The sequence below is a fragment of the Papaver somniferum genome, chromosome 4 (assembly GCF_003573695.1).
Source record: "Papaver somniferum cultivar HN1 chromosome 4, ASM357369v1, whole genome shotgun sequence".
In the NCBI taxonomy this organism is placed as follows: domain Eukaryota; kingdom Viridiplantae; phylum Streptophyta; class Magnoliopsida; order Ranunculales; family Papaveraceae; genus Papaver; species Papaver somniferum.
Genome location: NC_039361.1, coordinates 142,537,872 through 142,557,980, shown reverse-complemented (window position 1 = coordinate 142,557,980; position 20,109 = coordinate 142,537,872). Strand labels below are relative to the sequence as shown.

The 20,109-nt window shown below is 36.4% G+C and overlaps 1 protein-coding gene across 2 annotated transcripts; it reads left to right on the top strand.

Moving 5' to 3' along the window:
- Positions 1-16,051: 16,051 nt before the first annotated feature.
- On the top strand, positions 16,052-20,105 carry LOC113271427 (F-box protein CPR1-like). Of its 2 annotated transcripts, XM_026521287.1 has the most exons (7): positions 16,052-16,182; positions 17,155-17,312; positions 17,412-17,606; positions 17,832-17,930; positions 18,212-18,371; positions 19,435-19,541; positions 19,852-20,105. In XM_026521287.1, the coding sequence occupies exons 1-7, from the start codon at positions 16,098-16,100 to the stop codon at positions 19,882-19,884; spliced, it is 837 nt and encodes a 278-aa protein (XP_026377072.1). In that variant the 5' UTR covers positions 16,052-16,097; the 3' UTR covers positions 19,885-20,105. The 2 variants fall into 2 exon arrangements, with proteins under 2 accessions (XP_026377072.1, XP_026377070.1); XM_026521285.1 differs by having other exon boundaries at positions 16,052-17,312.
- Positions 20,106-20,109: the final 4 nt, after the last annotated feature.

Sequence of the window (20,109 nt, the reverse complement as noted above, 5' to 3'; positions counted from 1 at the left end):
CCACTAAAAAAAACTTATACCCATCGTCTAATCAAATCAAACCACGTTCGTGAGACAATCAATCACGTCACATGAGGGATATCCATTAGGGTTTTGGTCTGGTGTCCTACAGCACGTGTGTTCATCCATGATGAGAAACGTGAGTAAGTCGTGCAAGCAGTTGAGGGAGTTAACAAAGTAGTGGGTGGACAATCAACCAACCCTCTTACGTACGAGGAACTGGTGAAACCACGATTTCCCACTTTCCCACTCTTTCACTCCAGAAACCGTCACACTTACTGGAGATCAAGGTGTTTACACTTTTCGGCAATATAAATAAGTCCCTGAGTCCATGATTGGAAACAACGAAAAACACACAAAAAATCCACGAGATATTGAACAGACAATCCATCGTCTAACCAAGAATCATCGTGTGAGCAACACTCTTTCAATCACTCATACTTATTCATCATTTGCAGAAACCCACAACACATTCACAAATCACCATTGATCTTACACACTTCTCAGCTTCCCTCCTACATATCAACCCTCTTCCATCTTTGTGACCGAATCGACTCTGGAACGACCATTGACTTGGTTTAGGTCGGAGTCCTACAGATTGATCTCTCGAACTTAAAATCACTCCCGTGCAGTGCATCTATTTGAGGTTAGGAAGTTTGCTCGGTTGAGGAGTCTTCGATTGCTCGATCGTCTCTTCATTCACTAAAAAACCAGAACCATTTTTCCCCATCTACAGTTAGTGATCAAAACTATAAGTCTTGATTTCTAGTCTACTAAGCTAAGTCTCGGACTAGGATAGAAAGTGTAGTTGATCTCAAGAACTCCATGGAGATCATCATATAAGACGAAGAACTACTCAAGGAACTGGTGGAACTTCATCGACTAAAAAGTATGTGGAGACTTGAACTTATCTATCACTCAAAAGTATATCTACTCTATCTCTTATCTTGAGATAAAAGCCGTTTTTCTATATAGACTTTGATTATACACATTTGCTATTCAAGTCGAGTTTATCTCGCTTATCTATTTCTCGAAATATGTGTTGGTAAGCTTTCTCTTTGTCCAAGTTCACCTTTACCTAGAGATGAAAGTCATGTTAAGTTTCAATCACTTGAAAATGGCTTTGACGAAAAATAGTTTGTGAATAACAACTATATAACGTCCTCTAAGAATGTTTCAATCATTGAAATGAGAGTTTAAATTATATAACCAATATTGGATATAAGCATTGTGTGGAAACACATATATGTATAAGTCCTTATTCCTTGAACCAAAGTATGCGTACTTTGTTGATCAGGAAAACCGGAACAAGAGTCTGCGAACCCAGTCCGCAAACTGTTGGAGGTTCTCATCCCGAGAAAATCTGTTGGAGTTTATAAACTCCTTCCGCGTACTTGAGTTGGTTATTTCTAAAGACGATTATTTGTGAACTTATACTTATATAAACTAAGGAATGCAATTTCCAAACCGTGGCTATAAAGTTCACGAATCGATTCGAATGAATCAAATCGTTTTTGCTTCGATTGTGTCTTGTATACTTCTATAAGATCTAAGCAATTGAACAACTCTATAAATAGTTCATTTGAGTCATTTGAACTAGTTATGTTGAAGAAGAATATGGTTGATATGAAAGTGCTCATATGGCTAACCATTTGGTTAACTATTGTTGAACCAACAAATGTACATGTTTTGGTACAGTTACACAAACCTAAAACGTGCATTTCATTTGTGTGTAACAAGCTAAGTTTTCGATCTACCGGTTGAAAGATATTAGCTTGAATCTAATCAGGTTTTCATCTAACGGTGAATATTGAATGCTTTGTTACCAAGCTAACAATGGTTGCAAACCCTGATTTGAAAGACTATACAAGGGAGAACTCTAGAAACTGGGAAACCTAATCCCCACACCTCCTGTGTGATACTAGTTGTATAAGCTAGAGTTGATTCTCCTTTAATCTTAGGTTTCTTCGAGACCCTGTAGGTTAACTGATTAATGATTTTATTATGGGTTGTTGTAGTAATGAGGTTCAACTCTCGGACTTGTGAAGATTAGATTTAAAGATTTGATAAAATTATATAAAAAAATATTAACAAAGTGGGCGAGAGGTAACCAAGACACTAGATTCCACTATTATGAAAAATTGAATGATAAATATTTCTCAACTCTATTCAATTCTTAAGTCCTCTTTTATCTTTAATTCACTATCAATCATACAGATTCTCAAACATTATTTGTAAACCTTAAGCATAGATTATCAAGAGATTAAACCAAGCATAACCTATCAAACTGAATAACAAATAATTAAGACAATCATTCAAATAATTTAAAACTCTGCAAAAGCAGCGATTAGGTGAATTATATAATTAAATGAAATAGTTACCTATTTATGTTGCGTGAATAGATTCCTCCATTGCCTTGGTTACGAGGGATTTAGCTCATCATAGTAAAAATGCTCTCAAAATAATTTATTATGGCTCAAAAATGGTTTACAAATGATGAGAATATGAGAAATACAATAAAACCAGAGACCTACGACCCTCGGTGACAAAATAAGACTGTTGCGGCTGTGTCGCAAACGCTGTGGAAAATAAGACTGCCTGATGTACGACCCACATGTGTGAGTCGTTATCACTGTAGAAAAACGACTGATGTTGCAGGTCCGTTCTTCGTGTTCTTCATGTTCATCATCAGCAGCAGCAGCAGAAACCGAGTTTGGGAAAACTCGAATTTCTTCTTCTCTGGCTCTCCTCAGCCCCCCCAGACTCTCGACACCCTCTCTAGTAGACCCAAAGAGCTTATTTATACCCAACAACAGCTCCAAATCTCGCCAATAACTCCAATATAATTCTTCATTATGCGGGCAGTGAATAACAATATTTTCCGAATATTTTCTTACCAAACTTGGAATTTCTTGCGTAAACTTCCTCCCTCCACGCTCCAAATCGATTCTTGACGACCCAAAGTGATGCTCGAGCCATTCCACATCATCAGAACACGTCCATAACTCTCCATGACGCGTGATTATCATCCTCCAGTGCATGCTTGCCCTGTTTTGAACTCGAGAATCAAAACATGTATTCCAGCCAAATTTGATCGAAACCACCACCCAAACTTTGTTCCTTATGCCAAATCACATCTTTCTGCCAATTTTCAGCGATTGAATCGCACTCTAACCCATTCATTTTGACAATCAAAATTATGCCAGTTGAAAACTTCATTTCCCGCCAAAAACACAAATTCAAATTGTTGAAGAAGGTGCCCCTTATCCAGAGTGCTGGGGTGCGAATATCAATTGGGGTGGAAATAGTAATTTTTCTGGGTTCCTCCGGGACATTTCTGGGACGCTTCCGGTGCATTTTTGGGGTGCCTACGGTACATTTCTCCGGGGTGTAAAACACTGCTTTTTGAGCTCATTTCGCCGCAAGGGCTTATTTCTCTAAAATTTCCTACAAGAACACAAAATAACACAATAAGTACTTAATCGAGTCTAACAATACAGAAAATTGAGAAAAAAATAGACACATAAATGCGTCTATCAAATACCCCCAAACTTATTATTTGCTAGTCCTCGAGCAAATTTATTCTAGAAAGGAAAATCATTTGAACCAGTAGGTGTCCCTAGTGGCGGAGTGTTGTCTCCGGAGGGTTTACCAGAGTGTACCCACAAAACCTTTACCCCAGACCCTAGCTATCTACGCAGAACCTTGGAAGGCACTAAAGAATCTCCTTGGTTGGCTTACAATCACTGACTACAGGAGGAAGTACCCTGATGCGAAATTCCAATTGTTGTACACGATTTTACACTGAAGCATACTAAAATTCATATAAAGTGACAGAGCTCTACTTAGATAGTTGCACTATGGACATCATATTCGGAGTCAAACTAATCATATGGATAGAAAAAGGATATGGAAATAGAAAAATGTAGATGGTTTTGATGTTAACCAAATGATCGATGTTTCACATATCTGTCTGAAGGCCACTGCCAAAATGAACCTATCATAATGGACTGAGGTGCCGGTCTGACTAATATCAACACAACTGGCATATACAAGGGAACCAGTGGTCAATAACTTAAATCTAGATCAACAAACTGGAAAATACAAGGGAACCAGCAGTTGACTACACAGAACAATAACCATTTTTTTTTAAACTTAACGGCATGAATAGATCTTTTTGATCCAAGCGCATGCTTCTTGTCAGCAGATTACACGATAGTTCCCACGGGTCCTGCATTCCACGCTTGCTTAGGCGACGGAAACAGGGAGAACGCACGCATATTGCTATCCAAGTGTTAATACTTATTCCGATTGGTCTAACTGGTCCGGTCTTTTTTTTTTTTAGTAACTCAGTCACTCTAATTCACCCTAGCAGTGGTAACAACTTGAATCGTGTGCCCCACCTAATCACTTAGAGAAACATAGTTTCAAATAAAAAAATAAAACAGAAATGAAAAGGACTCAACGAGATATGGTGCAAATATCATGTTATTTCTAACACCTGAGCTCTGTGCTTTTATGAATAGACTCTTTCGATGTTTCCATCTAATCAGATTGGTTCCTCAACTCCTATAACCAAGATGTTCCCATCCACTTAGATTGGTTAGTGCAAACCTTAATAGGCATAAATTTCTAGGCTATGGAGTTTAATAATTGCAACTAAAAAGTTTCTCCCATACCCCCAAACTTAAATCTAACATTGTCCTCAATGTTCTAAAGATGAAACTAAAAGCATGAACAAGGAGAAATTGTTACCATTTGAAGCGAAAAAGTTAAGGAAAGATATTACCGTGTTGCATGAGCATGGGATACCTCCCAAGAAGTGCTAAATTTAAAGTCTTCAGCCAGACTTAGGAAAGGATTAGTCAACTCGAACCATAAAGTAACAGTCGAAATAACTGTGGGTCTTCAAAACTAAATAGAGCTGACCAAAGTAAACTGCAATGAACCAAGAAAGTGGACAAGAATAGCATGCCCTTACCTAGTTTCCTGAAAACTATCGCTAATTATGGTTCAGGTTCAGGTTCTATGAAAGGGTCTAAATAGAATATTTTCATTGGCTGCGTTTCTTCATAGATGGGATCCGAATCACTAGGTCTTAGAGTATGTAAAAACTCAAATACGAACTTAGAATCACGAATCAATAACCTAAATAATTGCGGATTCTCTAAGTCAATCAGATATGACTTACATAGTTGACCACAGTGAGAGTAGTGGTCATTCTTAGGAAAATATGTCGATTCTATTAACCTAAAGTACTTAGGCTTAGTCTCAGAACTTAATATTCGACTCATTTGAAACGTTCCCACAGTTGGAAGAAAACTATTTGGTGGGAAAACAAAGTCAATCTGAGTATCATAGCCTGGGAAAACCACATCAACCAGAGGATGGGTTTCTAATAACTGAACTCCTTCATGGACATCATTAGGCTCGGGAAAAAGAGTATGAAGGTAATCTTGTAAAATGGTCGAGGCACATATATCAAGTCCTAAGTGTGGGGACTTTCTGAGAGTTAAAGGTAAGGCACTAGGGAAGTGATAATCACCCCCAAACTTAGAGTTTTCAATGTCTCTAGATAGACCTCTAATTATTTCTTGAATTTCCGTATCTTCAGAGTCCTTAAAATATTCAAGAGATTCTTCTAAGTTATTATCAGGTAGTGCATATTTACTCATATCTACGGGTCTATCTTCTTCTTCCAAGACTATTGTTTCTAAGTCGCTAGACTCTAAAACAGTATTTTCGAAATGAACCCGTTCCTCTAAACCACTATCGGCTTCGTAATCAAAAGGAAAATCTACATCGTCTAAAACGGTGGTATACCTAATCAAATCCTCGTCCTTTTGAATAGGTGAATAATCATAAAAATTATTTGGATTTGAATTAGAAATAATATAATCACTATACAGCTCAATTGGATTACTAGACTCTTGATCACTATGCCTACATATTTCAGATTCTTCATCAATACTATCCTCATCAAAGTCCTCATTATAATAACATGAAAAAGGTCGAACCTCATCAAAACAAGTAGTGTTACCAATTCTAACCTCGTCATCTTGATTATGTGAATAACTATCTTCATTCTCAAGGGTATTATTGGATACACTATATTGGAAATTCAAGTAATTTCGAGCAATTCTTTCGTTCGTCTCAGCTATCCGCTTGAGGTGGTCTTCTAAAGAAGGTTCACTCATTATTGTAGTTATTTCGTCTATAATTATACTATTCATCTCAGCTAACTTACGCGTCGACTCAGCTAACTTCCTGAGGGACTCTTCTAAAGGAGGAATAGGAACAGAGGGATCATAAAAAGGATTACTTTTCAATATTTTGATTGTATCCTCTAGAGACGAAGAACTCGTACTATAATCTTCTTGCTCGTAAGACTGATGCATGTGTGGATAGTAATTGGGCTCACCAGGGTATGACCCATATCCTTCCAAAGGATGGCGTTCCCAACCACTATTCCCAACCACTATTCCCAACATGGTCATAAAAAGGATGATGTCCATATTCAAATTCAGGTCGATACTCATTGTATTGGCTTCTATCATACCAGTTCGACATTCTTAATTGCAAGGGAATTCTACACAATCACAAACAAGGCTGACTCGACCAAATCAAACCTATAAAATATAGCAAACAAAAAGCATGATGGCTCCACTTAGATTGTTTCTAGACCATCTTCTATCTTTCGAAAGGGAATTCGTTGCAATTTGACCAAACCCCTCTGGAATCAATTCGAGCTAATGTAAGTTGAATCGAGGCGAGGGAAGCTTAGTAGAGCTTTGATACCCAAGGCCTCACCACATTAGAAGGCGGCGCAGTCACGCATTCAACTCACAGAAACCATCATGAACTTTGAAGTGTGCTTAAAGAGCAACCAATATTTTTCGAACGAGTTTCCTATTAAGCTCGTTACCCTATCGGTCTCGTTCTATTCCAAATTTTAAAGCTTTGGTTCGCGTTAGGTTTCGTTTTCCTAAGGCGGGCAAGAAGGGAGCGGTGATGAAATCCGAACCCTTATCTTGTATTGGCCAGGCCTTGCCCTTTACTAGGAATTTAAAAACAATCCAAATTCGTCCTCAATCAATGAATCACCTTAAGGAATACAGTAAACCCGCTGACAGGAGATTCGCGAGTGTTTCGATGGACTTACCTCCCGTACCAGACGGGGGATGAACTGTTGAAGTCGACTCGGGCCACGACTCCTATGTCATGTACGAACCCGAGGGGATAGTAATCGTCTTCCTTCCCTACACACAGTTTATATAAAAAAAAATTTTATTAATACCCTTCCGTAGGGTTAAAAAAAGAATAAAGTCCAATTGTCCGGAATAAAGTCCAAATAAAAATTACAAAAATTACAAAAATTATGAAAAATAAAGCCTATTTACAAATCCTAAAAAAAAAAAAAATTATGTCTTTTTTTTTCTTCTCTTTTAGCTTTTAGCTTTAAGATTTTTGTTCCCAAGTCCTTAGTATTCCACTTCGAACCTGTAAATCAAAGACACAAAAAGAAACGTAAAAAGGAACAAATAATAGTAAACGAAAAATAATAAAAACCTAAAAATTCTACCTAAGCACAAATCCGCGTCGACGGCGCCAAAATGATTAATGATTTTTTTGTGGGTTGTTGTAGTAATGAGGTTCAAACTCTCGGACTTGTGAAGATTAAATTTAAAGATTTGATAAAATTATATACAAAAATATTAACAAAGTGGACGAGAGGTAACCAAGACACTAGATTCCACTATTATGCAAAATTGAATGGTAAATATTTCAAAACTCTATTCAATTCTTAAGTCCTCTTTTATCTTTAATTCACTATCAATCATACAGATTCTCAAACATTATTTGTAAACCTTAAGCATATATTATCAAGAGATTAAACCAAGCATAACCTATCAAACTGAATAACAAATAATTAAGACAATCATTCAAATAATTTAAAACTCTGCAAAAGCATCGATTAGGTGAATTATATAATTAAATGAAATAGTTACCCATTTATGTTGCGTGAATAGCTTCCTCCATTGCCTTGGTTACGAGGGATTTAGCTCATCATAGTAAAAATGCTCTCAAAATAATTTATTATGGTTCAAAAATGGTTTACAAATGATGAGAATATGAGAAATACAATAAAACCAGAGACCTACGACCTTCAGTGACAAAATAAGACTGCTGCGGCTGTGTCGCAAACGCTGTGAAAAATAAGACTGCCTGATGTACGACCCACATGTGTGAGTCGTTATCACTGTAGAAAAACGACTGCTGTTGCAGGTCCCCTCTTCGTGTTCTTCATGTTCATCATCATCATCAGCAGCAGCAGCAGTAGAAACCGAGTTTGGGAAAACTCGAATTTCTTCTTCTCTGGCTCTCCTCAGCCCCCCAGCCTCTCGACACCCTCTCTAGTAGACACAAAGAGCCTATTTATACCCAACAACAACTCCAAATCTCGCCAATAACTCCAATATAATTCTTCATTATGCGGGCAGTGAATAACAATATTTTCCGAATATTTTCTTACCAAACTTGGAATTTCTTGCGTAAACTTCCTCCCTCCACGCTCCAAATCGATTCTTCACGACCCAAAGTGATGCTCGAGCCATTCCACATTATCAGAACACGTCCATAACTCTCCATGACGCGTGATTATCATCCTCCAGTGCATGCTTGCCCTGTTTTGAACTCGAGAATCAAAACACGTATTCCAGCCAAATTTGATCGAAACCACCACCCAAACTTTGTTCCTTATGCCAAATCACATCTTTCTGCCAATTTTCAGCGATTGAATCGCACTCTAACCCATTCATTTTGACAATCAAAATTCTGCCAGTTGAAAACTTCATTTCCCGCCAAAAACACAAATTCAAATTGTTGAAGAATGTGCCCCTTATCCAGAGTGCTGGGGTGCGAATATCAATTGGGGTGGAAATAGAAATTTTTCTGGGTTCCTCCGGGACATTTCTGGGACGCTTCCGGTGCATTTTTTGGGTGCCTACAGTACATATCTCCGGGGTGTAAAACACTGCTTTTTGAGCTCATTTCGCCGCAAGGGCTTATTTCTCTAAAATTTCCTACAAGAACACAAAATAACACAATAAGTACTTAATCGAGTCTAACAATACAAAAAATTGAGAACAAAATAGACACATAAATGCGTCTATCATTAACGACTTGAAGACTTCATTGGGATTGTGAAGCCAGACCGATACTACTTTATCGTAGTTGTGTGATTTGATCTTGTTGTTTCTATCGTACGAGTACAATCGTAAAGGTTCGCTTGAGATTGATATCTCCGATAGGAAAGATATAAAATTAATCACAAACATCTTCGTCTCATCGTTTGTGATTCCATAATATCTTCTTTCGCCGCGTCGATTAAGATTATTGTGAGGTGATTGATAATACTGAGCTGTTCTTCGGGAATATAAGTCTGGTTTATCAATTGGTTCCTGTTCACCTTGGTTTATCAAAAGACAGAACAAAACTCGTAGGTATTTCTGTGGGAGACAGATTTATCTATTACCGTATACTTTTGTGTGTGATACAGATTTGTTTGTTAAAGTCTTCGACTTTGGGTCGTAGCAACTCTTAGTTGTGGAATCAAGTGCGCAGCATTCTGCTGGGATCAGAGACGTAGGAGCATAACTGTACCTTGGATCAGTGTGAGATTTATTGGGGTTCAACTACAGTCCAGACCGAAGTTAGTTTGTAGTAGGCTAGTGTCTGTAGCAGCTTAATACAGTGTGTGTTCAATCTGGACTAGGTCCCGGGGTTTTTCTGCATTTGCGGTTTCATCGTTAACAAAACTTCTGGTATCTGTGTTATTTATTTTCCGCATTATATTTTGTTATATAATTGAAATATCACAGGTTGTGCGTTTGAATCAATCAATTAGAATATCCAACCTTTGGTTGTTGATTTACATTGATTGATACTTGAACATTGGTCTTTGGTACCGTTCAAGTGATTTCTCTTTTATTCAATTAGACTCGCAGATTTCTATTTGCTTGAGTAAGCATTGAATCGAGAAAGAGAGACATAACTCTTTGATATACTTTATTAAGATTGGGTCTAGTTGATTCTCTTGAAAGTATATTGGAGTTAGTCCATACAGATTGCTAAGCGAAATATTGGGTGTGGTTGTTGTACCCCCGCTTTTTCAATTGGTATCAGAGCGGGCAGACACATTAAAGACCTTATAAGTCTGTGTTTGTAGCGATCTGACTATATCGACAGTTGTGCTATCTCAATAAATGCACCACTAGATCCAGGGATTGTAGAAGTTTCTTATATGGATAATTTAATAAAATCTGTAGAAGAAATTCTATCTAAACCTCCACCAGGTTTATAATCCCTTGAAGTATTTTCAGGGCTTGAAAAGAAACTTGAAAGCTTATCTCTTGATGTTGAGTTATATCTCCAGAAAGAACAAGAATCTCTTGACAATCTAAATCAAGTTATGAGAAATAATATTCATGTTGAAGTCAACATTGATTTACTAATCAGTGAGAGCAATGCTCCTCCTCTGCGTAACTCTTTTAATTGTAACAAACTAAACGAATTTCAAGAGGAGTTTAAATCTCAGTATATCACTTCAAAGCATGAATCCATTCATGACTCAACCCCTGATACTTCTTATCAAAATAGCAGTACTGTTTTTGCTAGGACGTCTCTTGTTGTCATAAGAGTTTCCCTTTGCAGTAATAGGAACCATTCAAATGAACTATTGTTTACAAGTTGGAAAACAAGAAAACGCAGTCCTTTTTGGATTATGTTGAAGTTCTTTGATAAACTTTTAAAAATAATTTCCTGGGTATTTTTCAACACGATAAGATGTAAGAGTTTTTGGAAAGAAACTCTCTCCTGGTGTCATGGTGTAATATGCTCATGTGTAGCATTGTTGATCGCATATGGCTGCTCATAAATCATACTTGTTGAGTTTTACTCCAAATCGGACGTTCCTTGTTGATTCACTAACAAACGGACCCTGGAAGCTCACGTACGACTCACACACACTATTATTCTAACCTGTCCATTTTTTGGAACCGTGTTCTAGAACGTGTTTAATTGGTTCAGGTTCCATCGTTTGACACTTAAAAGAGAAAAGTTTCTCTTCGTTCACCACGTCTTCTTCATCTTCTTCAGTTCGTGTACGAAAAAGAAAAACCAACAGTTCTGTTTTTCTATCGATTCCCATCAATTTCTTTGTTCAATCCTTTTTGAGTATCCTTGGGTGTTTCGGAATCGTAACGAAGAACCACTTCAGGGGTTGGTGTCCTTTTTTCTAATTGTTGCAGTTCCGACACTCCACCATTGTTTTCAGGCGATGAACCAAGTAAGTTTCTCTAACTTCTCATTCACACACTTTACCAAAAATGTTTTCTAGGAAGAGAGCTGGTCGTGGTGAGAGTTCGGGTACCAAAAATCGTGATGACACTTTTTATGATCCAAGTTTACGAATTAGGTTCGTTGACACCAAGGCTCGTGACTATTATGAAGAATATAGTAAGAAAAACCCTATTATGGAAAGAGTGTATGTTCCCTCTGAACTTAGGGTAGATGGCCTGACCAGGTTCTTTGAAAACCACGAATGGGGAATTATTCTTCGTCCCATGGGAACAGCTTATGACAGCCCAGTTTTATGCAAACCTGCACGATCCCGATACTGTCAATTGCTCCTTCAAAACCATTGTATAAGGAAAATTAATCTTGGTGAACCGTGAAGTCATCCGTGAGCTCTTAGATATATCTCATCCCGGTGATTTTCTCTTGCCACCACCTGAGCACCAGAGACTCTCGCCAAATCCTCTCTCAAATTTTTTCCTTGCAAAGGATGTTACCTGAAATGAGGGAAAAATCGATGTTCATGATGCATCCTTGTTTCTCAAAGTTGCTGGAAAACTTCTGGTGGCCAATTTAATGCCCAGCACTATTGACAGACCAATAAGGACCATGCCTCTTGCTGAACTGGTTTATTATGTTGTTGAAGGGAGGAACATTGATTTCTGTGGTTTTATTATTTGACAAATGATAAGTATCAAACAGATCACTAAGAAAACTCCTTGTTTTCCTTGTATAATCTCAAGAATCTGTAGTCATTTTGAGATAGTGTCTGTTGGAACTAATCTTGGTGGACCGAAAGTTTTAACCATGCAGAGCATTGAAAACATGTCCAGGCCTCCTTCTGCATCTAATCCCGAGATCACTCGTTTTCGACAAGAAGTTGACTGTTTGAAAGAACAAGTGGACTATGCAAGAACTGCTTATCCAGAATTGGGTGAGAAGTTTTATGAAATTTCCAGAGATTTCTATGAGATAATCAACTAGTCTCTGTTCTTGGCTGATGTATTACTTGTTGGTTCTTTTTACGTTTATCTGTCTAAACTTCTCTTGTTGAACTAAAGTTAATACGTCGTTGTAATAACTATCACTTTAGTCTTGAATGATTTATCTTTTCAGTTTATTTACTAAAGTGTTAAGTTCATAAGAAGTACAGATGAACAGGTTCAAAGGTTATCTCTATTACATGTCTGTATGAAAGATAAAAGATAGAATGAACTTTTGACATCACAAAAGTTTGAATCCTATTATGTCATTATTGATGGAAGATAGGATGAACTTTTGTTTGTGAGGATTATGTCTATCTCTAATTATATTGGTGACTTGATCATTGGTTTTTGATCAAAGTGTCAAGGAAGTATATATACTAGTTGTTTCATACAACTTTGGTATATTCGACTATGAAGTATAACATTTATTTTTTGAACTTCGTAATTACGACATAACAATATTTAGTAATTCGTGGTTAGTTTAACGTGTTGAATTTTGGTTTGACTTCATACCTAAAAAATATGTTTATCTACATGAGTTTAAGGAAATAGACTTGCGAAACTTGTTTCGTAGTTAAAAGGTGTCTCCAAACATGTGTTAATTCTTGGTTTTCGTCATTGCTTGCAATATATAAAGCTCAAATTCTATATCAAGATGTAAAATTCCATCAACTCTAAGGAAGAGAAAAATTGACATTTTCTTCAGTTGAGCTTCTGGTCCAAAGAGATATATCCATCCTCAAAACGTTACGTGACCAGTTTAGTGGAATGGCCTAATGATTAAACAACTATTTATCATTATTACTTTTTTGCACCTTTAATCATAAGGTGCAAAGTGTTGAAGTCCCCAAAATGATTAAGTGTGCCTTTAATCATAAGATGATTGAACAACGCGACCACGTCAAATGTTGAGTCCAAAATGTAATGACTTGTTATGGATGTTAATGAATCTTATGCTTAAAATTTTAACTCGCAAATGTAAAAACAATCTTTTGATTACAAATGTACATACTCTATCTGCTCCACCAATAAATGACCTAGTTTAAATTTGCATAATAAGAAGGAGGAGTATTTTTTACAGTTATACCATTATGGATAATAATTAGTAAAATTTAGAAATGATTTATCTCCCAAACTATATCACGAATATTCGTAAACTTTATACCATTGAAAGGCATTTTAAAACACCCACATAACGAATATATACATGGCTATCAAATTATACATATTTCTTATACTAACAATAATAAAGTAAAAGGGTAGTTTTAGAAATATTCCCTGTTTGATGATATTGGTCACATATTGGCGAGACAAAATTTAAAATGAATAGGTATCATCTACCAGTGGAACATTTTATATACAGTACATGAAAACCAGAAAATTCTTTCACTCCCCACACAAACTTTTATTAAAACATTAGTTTTCGGTTGTAGATTCTTATTAATTTATTATATATATAAGTCAAGCTTTGGTCGCCAAATTCATCTCTCAAACAAATTATACATATACGACCATATTTTCCAATTCTACATATACGGATTTGATTTTTATAAATTCGTATAATACTTGTACATTTTTCGTATTTCGAATTCCTAACTAGGATGTAAGCCTCCATGATATCCATGATTCTCGATTCATATCCAGTGTTAGAACATTGCTTGGTCAAACTAGCAACTTTTGGAATCCCAAACTTGTTGCCGATGATAGAAAACTATATTTCGATTTCTAGTCTACTTAAGTCAAGTCTCGAATTAGGATTAGAGTTTGGTAGTGGAATAGACATCACTGAATAATCCTCGAAGATTGAAAACCAAAAATCAAAAGAAAACATTTGGATAACTTTATCAATAAAGAATGATGTGAAGACTGAGCCATTCTATTTTCTCACAAGTATTATCATATGAGAATACGAGGCTATGTCTAATCAGGGGTGAGCATGGGCCGGTATGGACCGGTTTTTACCTCATCCGCATCCAATCCAATTAATTACGGATTTCAAATTTGGCATCCGCATCAAATCCATCATCCAACGTATTTGCATCCAATGGATGCACGGTTGAGCGGATTGGGTACGGATAATCCAATGGATTTGTTTTAATTAAAATTATAATGAAAGAATAAAACCAATATAGAAGATTTCTTATAGAATCTATACATTCTATACATGTATATAAATATAAAAGTGCCATGAAAAACACTTCAAGCAAACTCCTTAATAATTCCTAAACCATCTATATATTTTTAAAAACTATATAAATATCCTTCTTCTAACGGTTATTTTCAAGGTTGCATCCGGACCCAATCCGTTGGATTCCAAAAATCTCATCCGCATCCAACCCATTAGGCAACGGTTTGGGAAACCATTCGCATATATGCGGTTGGTCCCGATTAAATCCGCGGATTACGGGCCAAATGCTCACCCCTAGTCTAATAGCTTCGAGCCATCATTCTGGGCCTAATGAGAGCGTCGTTCAATTCTTCCCCTAACACAGTTTTTTTGGGACCATCCTTTTTTTTGGGGGGATCATTGTTTTATTTTGGATAAGACATTAGAAGTAAATCTAGGTCAATCCTTATCTAAATATTTATATTATACCAAAATTATTCATTTCAATTAAGTTACTGTAATGTTTAGTTGTATCATTAGGTTAACATAATTAGTGATTAGTACAAGATTAAATCAAAAAAAATAATTAAACTAAATAATCAAAAAAAGTAATAGTTGTATCATTAGGTTAACTAAAATTACCCCTTAACATAATTAACTAGTTTGGTTGGGAAATGTTTTTCGCGACGTAACCGAATTGATGTTCGGTTGGGAAATATTTTACGAAATGACCGAACTAAAGTTCGCTTGGGAAATGTTTTTTGCAACTAACCGAACTTAGGGTTCGGTTGGGAAATGGTTTTTGCGACGTAACCGAACTATTAAGGTTCGGTTAGGAAATGTTTTTTGCAACGTAACCGAACTGATGTTCTGTTGGGAAATTTTTTGCGAAATGACCGAACTAAAGTTCGGTTGGGAAATGTTATTTTGCAACTAACCGAACTATTAGGGTTCGGTTGGGAAATGTTTTTTGCAACTAACCGAACTATTAAGGTTCGGTTGGGAAATGTTTTTTGTGACGTAGGTTAGGAATTATTTTTGCGAAATAGCCAAACTATTCTTCATGTTCATCCTTTCCATTAGGTTCGATTAGTTCAACAACGTTTTTCACATAATTCCTAGCCGAACTTCTCTCTGCAACTTCCATTTTCAACTCATTTTGATGGTTAATACTCATTTTTCAATCGAACGAGGAACGTCTAGGAAAGAGAGAAGAAGAAGAGAATAATTTTTTTTTTCAAAACTAAAAATTTTCGATTCCTGCCTGTTTTTGATTTTGATTTTGATTTTAATTAATAAATTCATTTAGATTAGATACACATGATTAGATTCATATAGTTATTCGGTTAGTTTTGATTTAAATTAAAGTAAAGGATAAATGTGTATTTACCTAACTTTAGGGCACCCCTTATAGGTATTGGGAGGTTGGCCTAATAAGACCATGGTCCCCAAAAAACCATGGTCACAAAAAAAATGGTTCCTAACATTACACGCGTCCGTGCCCAAGCTAGGGCTTTTATTACACACTACTGTAGAAGAGGGACTCTATATTTTCTTCTTCATTCAATTTTGAAAAAAATCCCCCCTAAAACTCTTTTAAGTATACTCGACAAGAAGAAGAAGAAGACGACGAAGGAGAAGCAGAAGAAATGTCGATGTCAAACAGCAGCAGGATTCCAGATAAGATTTACTCATTAATCATATCAAGGTTACCAGTTAGATCTGTATTAACATGTAAGTGTGTTTGTAACAGTTGGTTAAACCTAATCTCTACTCCTGATTTCGTAGAAATGCATCTTAATTTCCATAGGGAAAACTCCACTAGTCTTATGCTTGGAGGTAAACAAGAAGATAAGAGTGATGTAATATACTCAATTGGTTATCATTCATTAGCATCTTCGTTATTGACTCAAATTGAAGATAATAACAAGAATAATGATGTTGAAGATAGTAATACTTCTGTTGAAATGGATCCAGTGAATCTAAGTGGGATTGTTCGAATGGATTATCCATTCAAGTATCTAGGTCTTACCGTAGATTTATTTGGTTCCTGCAACGGTTTGGTTTGCTTATGGTTTCATGATGATTATTGTGATGATAGCCAGCAATTCTTCTGTCTCTGGAACCCAGCGACCAAAGAATACAAGAAGATATCTCAGGCACCAAATAGATTTACTTACTTCCATATCAAACTTTATGCTTTAGTTTATGATCTCAGTGCCAAGGATTACAAGTTTGTAATTGTTGTACATTCCGAGACTAGCTCTTTAGTCCACGTCTATTCGTTAGCATCAGATTCATGGACAACCATTTTAACAACACCTTTTAAGTTTCCTTTTGTACGGAAATCTGGGGTACTTGTTAATGGAGAACTTCATTGGTTAGCTATGGTGCGAAACGAATACTGCATAGCGTCTTTGGACATCAGCAACAAGATTTTTAAAGAAATTCTACTACCATCAGAAACTTTAGAGCTTATTACTATGGGAGTGTTGGAAGGGAACCTTTGCATACTTGTTGAAGGTGGTTTTCATGTGATTGAAGTATGGGCAATGCAGGAATATGGAGTTCGAGAATCCTGGACCAAGCGCTATACCATCACCCATGAGAAAATTACTAAGAAAATTACTCAGCGCACCTCTTATTTGAAATTTATGTGGTATTTTGATAATGGTGTTATTCTTTTCACGCATTGGGGGAAGCTAGTTTTATACGACCAAAAGCATGGAAGTGCGGTTGAAAGAAGTATGAATAGCTTATTGCACATCATGTCAGAGGAGAACTATTCTGAAAGCTTAGCTATTTTAAACTCTGAAACTTATGTCGGAGGACGAACAACAAATAAAGTTTACATGGAGGTTCAGGTATCAAATTTACAAGATGTGTTGTTCTTCACTGTTATTCTTACTAATTACTGATGTAACTCATAGTGTGTACATAACATTATATCCGTGATACTTCAGATTCTTAGGAATAGAAACTCCATGCTTGAAGCACGTAATGCCGAACTGGAGGCAAGTCATGCAAAACGTGAAGCAAGTCATGATGCACTTGAAGCACGTAATGCACAACTGGTAGCTAGTAATGCCGAATTACAGAGGGAGCTCCAGAAGTGTCAAGTAGCATATAAAGACCTACCAAAACATGTTACTGCTCAGGTTTGTGTTGTCATTTTGGATGGCAGTTTCATTGACTTTTACTTGTTCTAAATCTCTACTCATAAAGGCTATTATCCCAGGTTCGATAAAATGAGCTGATTATGCAAATCGTATTTGCAAAAATTGGGATGTTGTTATCCAAGTACTTTATTAGCTTCCTGATTTGGTTTTGTAGTAAAACAAAATAGGGGTTTTCTTCATTGCTATGTGGTTTGATATTTGCAGAAAGAAGCAGAGGAGGGTAAAAAAGTGGAGGAAGAAGTAGAAACTGTTACAACCAAGTCAAAGGGTCGAAAGAGGAAGGCGGAAACTCAATATAACACTGTAAGTTTCTAATTTCCAATCATATATTATTTTACAAATGCCTCCTGTTTTTTTCTAGTTATTATATGACACATTATTCTATACACTTGAGCTAGTGTTACATATAATGAACGAGGAAGCTGTTTTTCCCGAAAAGGTTGTCATTCAAGTATTGTTTTAGACGCTGTGATCATGAATAGAACTCGAAGAAACCCATAACTTGACTGCATTGGTTTAAGAATGGCAGAATTGTAGAAGTTATAATTATCTAGATAACTCTTTTTTATTTGCATAATTTATAGAGGAAGGCCTCGAAAGCAGTTGCAACGATATCATCTAGATCTCGAGAAAGCACAAAATTTGCAGATGAGAGTCTTACTGTGCAGCAAATGGCGGAGGAAGAGCAACTTAGCCTCGTTCCATCAACCGCTGGTGTGACTTTAAAGCCTTCCCAAACTAAAGGTACACAGTTGTTATAATTCCAGGGTTTAAATATGATCGTGCTTTGGAGGTTCGTATATCTGGAATGGTAGAGAACTCACAGCGAAATCTCGGTTGATGGGCATCTATTGCTTCTGTTTTCTTCCATGGTTGATGTTTCTTTGTGGACTAATTCAGATTACATCAGCCATATACGAATCCACTATATTTGTCCTTCCATGATAATATACGCTACAAACTTGTGATAAATTGACCTTAAGTCTAGGAGCGCCTTGTCATGCATTGTTGGCAGATGGAATTTTGAACCCTGCAGTTTTTGATATTTTTGTAGCCTTTGAGAGGGAAGGTGGCTACTTTCTTCCTTGTTATATAGAGATGTATGTAGCTAGACTGGAGAAATCTGTCTCCTCTTTTGTTCGTTATTTTCATCTTTGCTTAGCTTTTCTCCTTTTACTTCTAGGTCAGATGTGCATAGAGGTATCCTTCATTGTTCCCAGACACTCTTTATCTTTTACCAGTATTGTGCAGTAATTTTATCAATATTTGTCATTGTCTCTTCACTTTCTTACAGTATTGCTTGTTTAGATGACTGATCATATTCTTTTGTAGTTTGGATCTGTAAATCTGACTTCGTAAATGCATTAGTTTTCTTCGCTACATATATAGAATCATTGATACCTAGTTACCTACAATGTCCAGGTCCAGTAAAAGTTAGCATTGTTATGAAAACATGTGAAAGAAATTTTTACATCTTCATTTGTTTTTATTTTGTTTGAAAGATGTTAATTTATTGAAAAATGGGGGTACTTCTTTTGATGTGTTTGGGAGGAAGTGCACCTCAGTTGTTGATGTTTACAGACTTTTCTGGTCATATATATATGGCTTCTGGCAATAGTTCAATAAGACAGAATGATTTTGGTAGTCACCCAGGCACTCATTTTAAATTTAGACAAACAACTAGTATGACACTACGCTTTCCTCCAGTGTATGGTTCTGGATTGTGGATGCTTAAATCGATACAAATGATTTTATGATTATAGTGTCAGTAATAATATTTTCCCCCTTCGTTTCTGTTTTCTTGTAGAGGGATCTGGGACTCTCTCCACTTCCAAGGACTCATACCAAAAGATGACTGTAGAGAAGCTCCGTGCCCGTCTAAAGGAAAGAGGTTTGATGGTGAAAGGAAAGAAGGTAAGAGATCCAAACCCTCTAATCTGTTGGTTTAACTTCTCCACATACAAGTTAAAAATGTTACCTACTAAAAATGTCGTTTTGCTTTATGCATCCTCTAAAATTTGATATATATAAATTTGATTACAGTGAACACATTATTTACTAATCCAGTTGGTTGGGAGGGTAGTTGGAGAGTTTAGATTTATGAGCTTTCTATAGTCTTACTGGGAAAGAGACCCATTTACTGTTTCAACTTATAAACACCATTGATGATTCAAGAGAACAGTATGTATATGGTTCATTGATTGATACCTTGCAACTTTTGCAGGATGAGCTGATTGCACGTCTCAGAGGCAAATAAAACAATGCGTTACATTTCCATACAGGCCTCCAAGGTATCAGATATCGACAGGCATATTTGGTGCTGGAATTTCCGCATTATGTTTTAGGTTTTAACTTGGTGTATTGAGCTTTTATGAATTGCCGCATATATTTTTCCATCCACAATGAGAAACAGAAAAGTAAGCTGGTCTTTTGTTTAAACCATGGGAAACCACTTGTTAGAAAATTAAACTTGTTATTCCCA

Excerpts from the sequence above, each read along its gene's own strand:
- LOC113271427 (XM_026521285.1), top strand. The coding sequence starts at position 16,098 with ATGTCGATGTCAAACAGCAGCAGGATTCCAGATAAGATTTACTCATTA. Across the intron at positions 17,607-17,831 it reads CAAAACATGTTACTGCTCAG|AAAGAAGCAGAGGAGGGTAA; the intron begins GTTTGTGTTGTC and ends TGATATTTGCAG. Across the intron at positions 18,372-19,434 it reads AAAGCCTTCCCAAACTAAAG|AGGGATCTGGGACTCTCTCC; the intron begins GTACACAGTTGT and ends GTTTTCTTGTAG.